This window comes from Zonotrichia leucophrys, chromosome 1, assembly GCF_028769735.1.
Source record: "Zonotrichia leucophrys gambelii isolate GWCS_2022_RI chromosome 1, RI_Zleu_2.0, whole genome shotgun sequence".
NCBI classification, from domain to species: domain Eukaryota; kingdom Metazoa; phylum Chordata; class Aves; order Passeriformes; family Passerellidae; genus Zonotrichia; species Zonotrichia leucophrys.
The window spans coordinates 60,945,065-60,957,683 of record NC_088169.1 but is presented as its reverse complement, the minus strand read 5'-3'; the positions used below and the strand labels follow the sequence as shown (position 1 = coordinate 60,957,683).

The window sequence follows — 12,619 nt, the reverse complement described above, 5'->3', positions numbered from 1 at the left end:
TGGCCCTTGAAAAAACACTCTTCTCACTAAATAAAGCCATTCATATTCAGTGAGAATTTTGCCTTATGTCTACACAAGCTCTCTTATATAATTTCAAAACCATTATATAGCATTTAAAGGGCTCTGTCTATGATATCTAAGAAAAGCCTTTAAGCTTAGGAGAGATATTCACCAAAAAGCATGGTTCAGAAATACTTCACCTATTGCTACCACAACGTCACATGCAACCACAGAAGAGATTTTTTTAGTGAGTTGTTATCGCCCAAAAGGAACTTTATTTTCCTTCTCCCAAACCATGAACAAAGTAACCACTACTGTAACCCTACAGGTATCAAAGCTGAAGGAACTGTGGACATGCCATGCTAACAATGAGAATCTGTGGAGGAGCCACTTCTGTAACTACAGGGAAACACCAACCAGTCTGGAAAAGTGAACATGGACCTGACAGGTTAGAGGGTGCAACACTAAAGGAACACACAGCGTTCCTCTGGTTCTCTGAAGGGAAATGATGACAATAATTTAATGAACAGAATAGCAGAACTGCACAGAAATTTGCAGCAATGCCAACAATTACTACAAGCAAAAGAGAAAAGCGTACTTTAATGCTCTCTGAAAGTTTTTCCAGAAACATTTGCTCCCAAAGCAGTCTAGGTGCAGGTGGTTTCCTGAATTCTTCTCTGCCCTTCAACTCTGACATACAATTCTAATGCAGGAGAACACTAGCTTGCTATTAATGTAGAGAAGAGCAGCATTTGAAATTAACACAGCTTGTCTCTGTTCTTGGTAGATTTCATCTAAAACACTATTAAAAGCGAGAGACTAGGGAGGAATGGATGGAAGCTTACATTCAGAAATATTTTTTCATGTTTTTAAAGCCTACTTCCTGGACACTGTTCTAACCTTAGGAAGCCTCGGTTCAGCTCCAAAAGGAATGAAAACATAAATTCTGTAACCTCTGTCTTTTCACACACAAACAGTTTGCTGAATTGGTCTCCATGAAAAAATATTTTCTTCTCGTAAGTGAAGGATGTAGAAGCAATAATCAATTCTTAAATTAAGATCTCCATCCTAAGCAGAATTTAAAGCAAAAGGAAATTACACATAAAAGCATTTTTTTCCATTGGTTAGAAAAAAGAGGAAAAAACACTGAGACTTCATTTTAGGCAACACGTAGGCAAATTTCTAGTTCCCTAATGAAAGAATTTTTACATGCTACTCAAACTAAAACATTTTTTCCTAGTTGTAAATTCTAAGTAATGGTTGGAAAGATATTTTTCTGTTTTGAGAACTCCTTGATGAGCAGGCAGCTCTAGACACTTGATTATTTATTAGCTCCAGCAATTGCAAAGAAAATTTTGTACTGGAAAAATCATTGAAATGAGCTCTTCATTCCTTTGTACTATTTGGGGGAAGGGGAGGAGGTATCATTTAATTTACTTAATTTCCTTGCACATTATTACTGTTTAGCAATTTATATAAATCCTCCTTTCTGAACAAATGCTATTAATAGGTTTGGGGCATAGGGAAGAAAATGGCGGCACTTGCTTTGCAAACATCTATTCTGTCTTGCAAATCTTCACAAAAGCAACCAGATAAGAAAATCCAATGCACAGAGACCATGACATCTTCAAGATACTTTTTTTTACCATAGCACATAATCACAAGCATAATCACTGTTTCCATGCCAGATAAGAGAGTGAAAACACCAAAGCTGAGACCATACATTACATTACATGGAATAGTGAATTTTTCTGAAAACTGTATGTTGGCTGTTCCAGGATGAACACAGCCCTCCACCAGAAAGGGAACAAACACCAGAGGGAAAAAACCAAACACAAAAAAAAAACTAGAACCACAAACTATTAGAAGCTGTGATATAACATACAATTTTGCTAATATCAACTTTAATTTCCTTAACTTCAGTTAGGAAAGAAATCTTATAAAATGGACTGCATTGTTCTCTAGAAGCTTTATTTTCAATTAAGGACAAGAGAGACAGTTGCTACCCTTACCGCTCAATTCAGAACTCCATGAGTGAGCAAAATCAGATCCAATGAAGGAAATACAGTGAGAAAACCTAATGATGTGCTACAGAAGACATCATTTTCTTATGGAACACAGAGTTTCATGATTGTGGGATCTGAGTATTTTGATAGTTTATTTGGCCTAGAATTTCTGTGTCTGTCTTCAACATCTTCTATCTGTCATTCAATCCTCAATATCATTGATTCCACAAAGAAAGGTAATGAATGCTACCGAAATACTTGCTTCTTTATTTCACACTTTAAGGAAATATTAATAGTACAACTAATGGCACTAATTCTGAGGAAGAAAAGCCAATTGACTACTCAGAGCTATGCAACTACACGCAGAAACAAAGCCGTGTCACTGAGACCACTGACAGAACTACACACAAACTAAAAAACCATTTCTGTGGGAGCAAGCATTATGACTTGCCATAGAGTGGAAATACAATGTTTCCTCAAGTGTCTTTCTCCACTGAAAGAAAGATGGTAGAAAACTTCAAGACTAAATTACAGAAGCATTTACAAACACATATTCTTAAATATAAAGTGACTGTCTTATATGAGATGTAAAAATTCAAAATTAAGCTTTTACTTGCCTCTGCTTACTATTTCTGACTGAAAGATGAGTACAGTTATTGACTGTACATGTTACTTATTTACATTAGTAAATAAAAAGTGTAAAATCCTCAAGATACAGCAAGGAACATTTTAAATTATCACTTCAAAATTGCTCAGCTGGACGTTTCCCAAACCATTTATTAGTGAGGAGACAGAATGAATAAACTGCGTCTGTATTACCTTGTGTGATTGGGAGGGATCAACATCAGCTGTGATTTCTAGTGCAAACAGAGCAGGGGACACATTGTAAATGGAGGAGGAAGAGTGGGGGTTTACAGAGGGAGGCAGCTGGCTTTTCAACAGTCAGGTGTTCACAGACTCTCAAGGAAAAGAAGGCCATGAGGGACAAGGTTTCATTCTAGAAAGCTAGAATAAGCACTGAAAATTGTTAGGTGCCTTCACCATAGAAACCCAGCAAAGTAAAGCTGAGCCCAGACACTGAAGGTCACGAGATTTTTTTTTTCAGTAAGCACGGGTAGAAGTACCAACTTCTTGGTAACCTTTGTCAGTACAGTGTAAAGGGCAATATGCTATCAAGAAACGTGATGAAAGTGCTAATTCACTAATTAAATGCAGCAGCTTCATATTCCACAAAGTCATGCGAAACTACTAAAATTATCACTTTGGAGAATAAGCGCTTATATAGGATTTTTGCATTTAATCTTTTCTCTACTGTTTTAAAGAAAATAATCCATTGTTAAGGGAAGAAGAAAAAAATTGAAATATAAACTGAGAAAGTAGTAGTTGTAGAGTAGTAAAAATCAAATCATCTCGGCCAAGAATTATACAAGGATCTTGAATTTGGACCATGGTTGTAGAAGAAAAATATTATCACTATCCTCTTACAAATATAAAGCCAGAAAATACACACAGTAAATGGCAAAGAGGAAGAGAGTTTTTACTGTCTCCAGTAGATCTCATCTTACCCTGAAAACTTGTACTTTCAAGTACAGAAATAGAACAGCAGAAGAGATACCCTACTGGAAATCAACACACAATTCTGGGCACAAAGGCAGGATGTGAAAGCAGACAGAGGATACTGCTCCAGGGACTAAGAACACTTAGAATGCAGAAGCTCCTGGTTTGCTCTTTATGGCTGTTCATGAATTCTGCAGGACTCAAAGTCAGAGGTAAAAATGAGATAGGTCTGTAATGAGCTTGGCTCAGTCAGTATTGAGGGGTGCAGTTTCCTAGGAACAGACACCTCTCCATGCAGTGGCATGTCACATTTCAATGTGTTAAAAAGAGTCACTGCATGCTTTCTTATGTGAATGTATCTGAATTTAGATTCTCTAGCCTGTATCTACAAATGGATAGAAAAAGAATGGCTGGAGTAAAACAGCTAGGGAGGGAGGGAGGGTGAAGACTGAAGCGCTCCATACTCTGAAGCTACATGTACTGCCAGCTACATCTAGCAAGTCTGCAAGTCAGCCTGTATCTCTATCATGTGAAAGCAATTTAATTCACAGTACCTAAAGTCCCCTCTGTTGTTTTGGCAGGCAATATGGGAATATCTCAAAAATTTTTTTTGAAATAGGAAAAAAAAAATTGACAGTGGTCTCACAAGAGCAATGCAATAAGAGCGACAGAGAGCAAAAGAAGTTTTCTAGGAGCACTGTGTGTGGCTGAAACACACGGCAAGCAAACACACAGCCCCAAGAGGACAGCTGAATCTCCTCCCCAGGAAGCTTGCCTTGACCAAGCTTGCACCTTCAGCACAGGAACACCAAGTACAGATGGCAAATGAATTTGGACCTCAGTGTCTGTCTAGACAGGCTCTGTGCTGCAACTGGCCTAACATTAGTGGATACAATGCTAATATCCTGAAATAATATCCTAATATCCTAATTATTTCCTGAAAAATATACCAAACCTACCTTTGGTATATTTTTCAGGAAATAATAACCTGCAACAACTACTCCCTGAACATGCTCACCCATCAGCATCATGGAGGGAATAGCATTCTTTTGCTGTGGGTAAGTGTACACAGACTATGAACTTTCAAGGAACATTCTGCAACAAGCAGACATCTAGCTCACTGAGAATTACTTCAATCAAACAGGAATGGAACACATGTATTTATTTACCAGAGGAAAACATAGCCACTGAAGCAGTAAGTAAATGCTCTCAAATATGCCCTGCATATGCAACCCACACAACACTCTACTTCTTGATTTTTTACCTCATTATTATATTTTTTAACCAGCAGGAAAAAACCAAAGAACAAAAGCCTGGTTAAAAGTTCAAATTAGCTGGGGAAGAAGAAAAAGACAACTCCTATGTAAACCAGCACACAAGCTCTCCCATCTCCATGGCAACCCATCCTAGAAGTTCATCAATTTGTCTTCCTGATTTTTAACACTGTATCTAAAACACTGTATCTTCACTCTTAGCTGCTGGAAATGAAACTGCGTGTCATCACTTTGCAATATTTAGGAATTAGTGACTTTCTCACCACATACTTGAACAATTTATCTTTACACTTACTAGTAAAGGGTTCCAAAACAAGGAACATCAGTAGAAAAAACTGCAACTGTTTATCAAACTCATAAACATCGTTTCATACAGCTTCATCCATAGGGATTTAAAATATAGAAGATAACATGCCAGAACTTACACAGCAGGGAGCAGCCCTACCCTGGGAAAAAAATATCTACCTGGCACTTTACTGTATTTAACATAAAATATCTCCTTTCTGAATACTTGAAATACAAAATCATAAATTTAGCATAAAGTAGTATCCAAACTTACAGAAGTCGAAATCCTCTTTGCTGCTTCTGTAACTGCCTGCTCCAATGGTTTCCAAACACGGAAAGCATAACGACCTAAAAAAATATGGAGGTTAAATGAAATATTCACTAAAATGCAAAAAAACACCCCACAAACAAGCTCCAACTTATGTTCATCACTTTACAGCAGAAAGAATTTTGTTTTTAAAAAACCCCAAACTATTGGGAGAGGGAGAAGAATTTTAGTACACTGCATCTGAAAACCTAGTCATGGACTGCAAAGACCCATTGTGTTTACTCACTATTTAACTCACTAAATAAATAGATTTAAATACATTTCAATATGATAAATGAAGATACCTGCCTTGTGAACTTTAAGAAAAAGGGTGGTTCGAAACACTAGCTTTGGGTATACATTATTTATTAAATACTCTTCAAAGGTTATGTCTTCAAAAAAAGAAATCCATGTACTACAAGTTTCTTGCTGTGATGCTGTATGCTTAATTACACACCTTGTAAATACTGAATTTTTAATTTCGTTAGAAAAAGACGATCTTCTGGGATTCAGAGCCATTCAACTCCCCACTAGCACTGAGTGTCTATAGCCAGGAAAGACTAGAGGGATTCCTGTAAGGCTGTGCTCCCAGAAGAACAAAGCAGCTCTATCAACACCAGAATTAAGATTTATGCCATGTTACTGGAGGGTTTTCCATGTAAATCCTCTCTCCTCAATTACTGTTTTAACTATTGTTTAGCAATGTAACTTAATATTACACACAATGGAAAAACTATTTATAAAATGTGGCTCTGCTTCATTCAAATAGCATCTTGCATTCATTCTTACAACACATATCTGTAAGTTTTAGTGATCTAAGCCTGTGCCTACGGTAACACAGAAGTCAAAACTACATTAGACTATCTCTGTTGAAATGTTGCGATGTACCATTACCTCACTGTCTTCTTAATGCTTTCTGCTAACCATTATTTAATGTTAAACTCATACCCTGTCTTCATACTAGAACACATTTTTCAGAATAACAAACAGTCCAGATGCAAAGAGTTCATGTAATAAAAAATGTAGTACGGAAACAGTTAGTATGATAAATCACTAGTCACTAAAACCTTTTATTTTCCTCTATTTCAATTTGTTGAGTATCACCTTATCATCACAGCATCTTGTTGCACTCTTCTGTACTAAAGGGCCTCTACACTGCAATATGTTATTAATTCAATAAACTTTTCACCTTTCATTTTGCAGACAAAAAGCAGATGGAGCATTTTAGCTGCTGTCCATGAAATTACATTATCCAGCTTTCTCCACCTTTTTCAAAAACAATTTTGGAATTTATTACTTTGAAGGTGGACACAATTCTTATGACTTATATAGGTGGATACAATTCTCCATAGTACTCTCGAGCAACCCTTCCACTTTCCACTATTTATACTTATAAAAACTTCATTAACCATTTTGGAAACCACAGCTCACAAAGTGAGAGTTCTGCGGGTAATGTACCTTACCTGCAAACGCAACAGTTGCAACGCCAAGTCCGAGTGCTATCATAGTCTTGGCCTAAAGCAGAAAAACAGGAATCAGAATAACATGTGAATTCTAATTTGGTATTTACACACCTTTTACTTTAACGAGGAGCAGTTCTGATGTCTGATGTGGACATTTCATTTACAAGCTATGAAAGCAACAAAAGTAAGTTCTGTATTCCACCGGCTGTTGGATTTTATAGTTTCACCACTGTATCAGGTTTAACTTGAACTACCCACTAACAAATCAGTGAACACACACTGAAGTCAGTTCATAGTATGCACTGATATAAATGCAAGGCATAAAACCACACAGCATTATTTGAAATTACCTGTGCTGTCTAGTTCTACAAAACAAAGTATCAGTTTACTACAAAAACATGAAAAATTAACTCCCATATCAGATGAATGTATTTTCCTACGCAGTGATTGAAAAAGTCAGGCACTTCAAGAAGGGTAAGAAGTATTCCTGTGTTGATCAAGAAGTTGAAGAAAGATATGAAGTAAATCTTGAAGAAAGAACTGCCTTCTCACATGTTTGCAGAATTCAGGAAGGGTAACAAGCTCTCCCCTTCTGAAAAGCCTCTATGCAATCTTTGAAACAAAGGAAATAATCATCTGTGGTATTACCTGCCTTATCATACAACAGTTCAATAATGCCTTGAATTTCCCCCTAGGAAACCTGAAAAATCAGATTAGGTTTATCTTGAATTCAAAACATAATGACAGTGAAAATGCTTTTATCACCAGACTGTCTCTTCTATATATGACTTACTTCCACTATTATCCCATAACTGGTTTATACGTTTTATACCTTCAATGTGAATGCCCTAGTAACTGGATCTGGAACCCAGGTGCCTTTACCACTAAGATTTCTGGGGCTAAAATATACTTTCTTTTCAATTGTACCCAACCTCATTTCTAGACTGTGGGAGCAGGGGAAGAGTTCAGAAATACTGTTTTCAAAGCCTTCCTAGAGCTGGCTTAGTAGGACTTAGACCATGGGTTGGCAACTTGCCCAGCAAGAGGCAGCTGTACAAGATGCAGGAGCTGCGCTCATGCCCAGTGGCTCCTACAGCTTTGGCTCTGAAGGCCAGTGGCTGTGACTGCTGCCTGTAGCATTGAGCTCAGGACAAAAGCCCCAGCCTCCTCTGAGGTCACCAGCAGAAGCAGCTGTATTCCTCCAGATCTAGCATCTGGATGCTGCAGATTTTAACTAAACACCTACCTGAGGGGGAATTTTTGCCTTAGATATTTGCCTGTATATTACATTTTTGTAATTTAATTCTTCCATTTCAGCGTGGTCTTCAGTCTCAATAGTAGCATTCATTTCTAAATGTAAAAATAATATAGTAGCTTTATGTCTGTTGTTCCTTTCAGTTCCACAAAATTTCCTCTCGTCTTTTCCCCATGAAAATGTTTAAGGATGTTATCTTAAATGGTAGATGATGTAAAACTGTGAAGCATACAGTTCATCTTCTCACTAAACTAAAACTCTTTTCACTTCTTCTCATAAATCAGTTTTCCCAGGCTCTCAATACTCAAACATCCAAAAAAGATTCCTCCACTTAGACACAAACCACAAACAGCCACCTTTCTGGAAATATCCTAACCCTATAGGAATTCTATATTATTCTGTCTTGTGGTTTGCGACCATGGATTAATATTCAAGAGTTTCCTTGACTTACTCAGACTGACAGCAAGAATCTTTTACTAAGTGGTTACAGTCAATTAAGAGCTCAACAATGTGTGAAACAGATCACGCTGGCAAAAAAAAAATTATTAGCCTTTGATTGTCGAAATTAAGCTATACTTGCTTTGCCACCAAAAAGGTGGTTTAAGTCAGCAGTTTACAAGACTTGCAGGTTCCAACAAGGCATTAGCAGCAGACACCTCATCACAGGCAAGACCAAGCACAGAGACCAGACTATTAACACCAGGATTCTGTCAGTTCAGTGCAGAGGCAGCTGAAGTGATTTTGCACAGTAATCTGGGAGAACAATGCAGAGACCCCCGAGGGCCTCTGACAGAGTCGCCATGTCCGCTGGAATGCATTAGTCCAATCTCAGTGGAAAGCACCAGCAGCCAGTGGAAAGCTACTGCTGCCTGGAGTACAGCAGGTAAAAACAACCCATGGCAGCAGCCCTTGAATAGGAGCAGGATGCAGGATGAAGTGGAAATAAAGACAAGACAGAAAACTTGGTAAAACCGGTACAAAGCTCAAGCCAGAGAGGAACAAAAGACTGTCTGCACATTTAAGTGAGGCATCAGAAAATCTGAGAAATACTGGTTTATGGTAACTCACCTTATTTGCATTATGAGCATGTTAGAGAAGAGTCACTTGCCACATATTAGCAAAGAAGTGATAACTTGAAGCACCAAAGCATCGTGAATGTTATGGTGTGAATGTATCCTAACTATACACATGTGATAAAGACGGAATTTGGATCAGTGTGAGATTGCAAGTTTGGTCTTTTTCTTGACACAGACTATCATAAAAGCAGTGGCAACTTCAAGTACTAACCAGTAAATTCTTCAAGTCCAACTTGACTCAGTTTCCTTTTCCGTGCTCTCTCAACTCAGCTGAATATTTAAAAGAATCAGTCAAGGTCAGCCTGGTGCTTTGAAATGTAAAGTCCAAAGCTTTAATTAAATGCACTCCTTTCACGTCAATATTAAATGAAAGCAACTCGCTCTCTCTGTGGAAGGCAGCAGTTCATCTACAGCATGCTAATACAACTACCACCATGACAGTTTTTGTCTCCTATTGCTTGAAATTGCATTTCATAAGGTATAAAGAAATAAATACATACACACTGACTTTCAATTATGACAGAATTGACCTTCTCCCCCCTCCAAAAATGCTGTTAAGAAACTTCCAAGATGTGGATTTTAAATGAAATCATTATGTTACAATTCAAGAGGGAAAAATCAAGAAATAAAATATTAAAAACTAACATCTGTCCCTTTCTTTATTCAATGAATCAGCTCCCAAAGGTTAGTCATCAACCCCATGCTATTCTGCTGATCTCAGTATTTTAATTTTACAATATAATTCAGTCTTCAGTAAGAAACCCTGCTAAAGGAAGCTAATGAAAAAGTTATACTAAATCTGTAATACCTGAATTTTCTTAATCCTTTTCAGAAGTCAGTGTAAGAAAACACAACCATTAGAAAGGCAACTGCCAAGACCTGGTTTACCTAAGCATTTGGCAAAAAAAAAGACCATAAAGCATATTAATTAACACACAGTATGTTAGAAAACAGAGTATTTCTGTTTATTCCTTTAATATTTAATTCTCCAGTAGCCATAATTTTTTAGCAGAAGAAGGGGAGGATGAGATATTAATTTTGTGAATCCCCAATCCATGGTGCCCTTCTAACTTAAATATACTTTAAAAATTACATATGGAGTTCTTAGCATTAGAGCTTCTTCTTCTTCTACGAAGTAGAAAAAAGTTAAATTTATAAACAAAAGGAGAATTTCAAATGCATCATTTTAAAACTTCAGCACAACACTCTTACATCTGACAATAGGCTGCAAATGTAAATGCTTCCCAAATATTAAAACCTATCTGCCTGCATACGATTTGGATTTTATACTGGTTCTTTACTACAACTAGTGGAACAGCCTTCTCAGTCAAATGAAAAATATTCTGCTCTCCTCACTACTAAGATTCACACACACACCAGCAGTCCTACAGTCTTTTGCCTCAGAAACCTACAGTGAGAAGAACAGAATAAAAAGCACAGAGAAAATACTAATTTGCCTTCATGGGTTGAATGGCATTTTGCAATTAATCCATGCTTAATCGTGGACCAGCAAAAAATAGGAAGTAGGTACCTACATTCAACTAAATACACACAAGTATAAATTGCTTAACTAAACATTTTCAAGGTTTGGTTTGTTTGTTGTGGGGTTTTTTTTAGTTCTATACACTGCTAAGAAGTAGGATACAAAAATATATTAACTAAGTGTACAAAAACATTTCTGAAAATAGATATTCCCTTAAATAAAAATTCTTGACTGGAAATATAAATGATTGTTTGGTATGGAAGATAGAACAAGGCTTCTATTCCTCAGAGTTTACTGGAATACCGTCTGGAGCAAACTACCTTTCTAACACTATATGGAGGCAGAACCATTGTAAAGTGGGATTACATTATAAACTCTATGGAACCAATTTGATTTCATAATCTAGTAGTCTGCCTCTAGTCTTAATCTTCCTATGAAATTTAATTTGTTTTCCAACAGCAAATTAAAAGTAATTTCAGTTAGATGCTGTTCTCCATACTGACACAATTCTCACGTCATTTTGTGTCCTTTAACTTCCAGCAACCTTTTTGGTTTGTATATAAAGCTACAACTACAGTTCTGGATAGTTCTTCATAGGAAATGGAACGAGAGCAAGATGCACTAATAGAACAATTACCATAAGGTATTCAAATCAATCTTCTTGGGTATGCACTAATTAACAAAGGCTCCTGTGGGTGATCTTTCAGCAGAGACCCCTCATGCTTCCACTGCTGCTCTTCCATTGCTCCAAACGCTTTTGTAAGAGAACTACGAGAGTAAATGCGACCGTGATCAAGTGACTTTCAGCTAATAGCCTGGACTAAGGAATAAATTCGATAGAAAGCTGTGGACATTCAGATTTCAGTCCTCTAAAGACCCACTTCAGTCTCCAGACCTCTCAGTAAGAACATGACAATACACACAACAAAGCAAGCCATGCTAACTCCAAATGCAGCTTTTATCTCTGATGGGTAAGAAGGCCCAAAGACTCAACAAAATTCTAGAAATTCCCTGCCAGCATTCCACAGGGAGAATGGCCATGACAATAATGAGTTTCAGAGCCAGCTTCTTAAGATTACACACTTGCTGTTAAATACACAGGAAGACTTTTCTGTGGGGAAAAAAAAAAGTCCTAGACTGTAGTAACAATGAATAAATAACTGAGAGAACTGTGATTTTTAAAACTGTGTTTTAAAGAAGTAGAAATATTGTAGAGACAACTTCACACACACAATTAGGTTAGGCAAGTAAGACTTTAAGCCATTTAAAAAATGTGAAAACTTCACCATCTGGGGCTTTAAGCCATGTGCTTTTCCCAGTTCTCTTTTCCAATGGGAACTCACTGTTCCCTGAACTAGCTGAAGTGACAGGAATGAAGAATTGGGATAAAATCCCAGCATCCTTTCCTCTAGAGCACAGGAAACTTTGGAGTTTCCACCAGCCTTTCCCACAGCACAAAGTACCAGATAAGAATTACTTGTCTGAAACAGAGCTCTACAAAACCTTCAACACTCAAACCTGCCTGTGGTAATAACATTTGCACAGTGGGTGAAAACATATCAGGTATCACCTTTCACGGCAGGGAATGGAATTTCTGGCCTTGTTTGTGAGTGCTGGGGCTGAAGCGTTCCCATGTACCCTGCTGTGGAATCCCAGCAGATAAGGGACTAATGTGCATGTTCCAAACACACACTGGCTGTGGAGACAACCAATGGCTCTCGGTGGTGGCAGACAAGAACTGCTCGGAATAACCAAGGACTGTTGGCCCTGGGACAGACAAGAACTGCTGGGAATAACCAAGGATTGTTGGCTGTGGGAACGAACAAGATGTGGCTGGAGAAGGGGGCCATGCAGAGGCAGGGCAGCGCTTTTCCCTGCTCCAGCTCCTGGAGGTAAACACAGTACAGTGCAAG

The 12,619-nt window shown here is 37.7% G+C and overlaps 1 protein-coding gene across 5 annotated transcripts in view; it reads right to left on the bottom strand.

Moving 5' to 3' along the window:
- The window catches only part of DNAJC15 (DnaJ heat shock protein family (Hsp40) member C15), a 33,414-nt gene that overhangs the window by 8,751 nt on the left and 12,044 nt on the right, over positions 1-12,619 (bottom strand). For 4 of the 5 annotated variants that reach the window (XM_064714332.1, XM_064714342.1, XM_064714313.1 and 1 more), the window contains exons 2-3: positions 6,893-6,944; positions 5,397-5,470 (exon numbers count right to left, since the gene is read on the bottom strand). In XM_064714332.1, coding sequence (XP_064570402.1) covers positions 5,397-5,470; positions 6,893-6,935 — 117 coding nt within the window. In that variant the 5' untranslated portion in view covers positions 6,936-6,944. Of the gene's footprint in view, positions 1-5,396; positions 5,471-6,892; positions 6,945-10,031; positions 10,055-12,619 lie in introns of those variants that run through there. The other variant, XM_064714352.1, reaches the window with a different exon arrangement.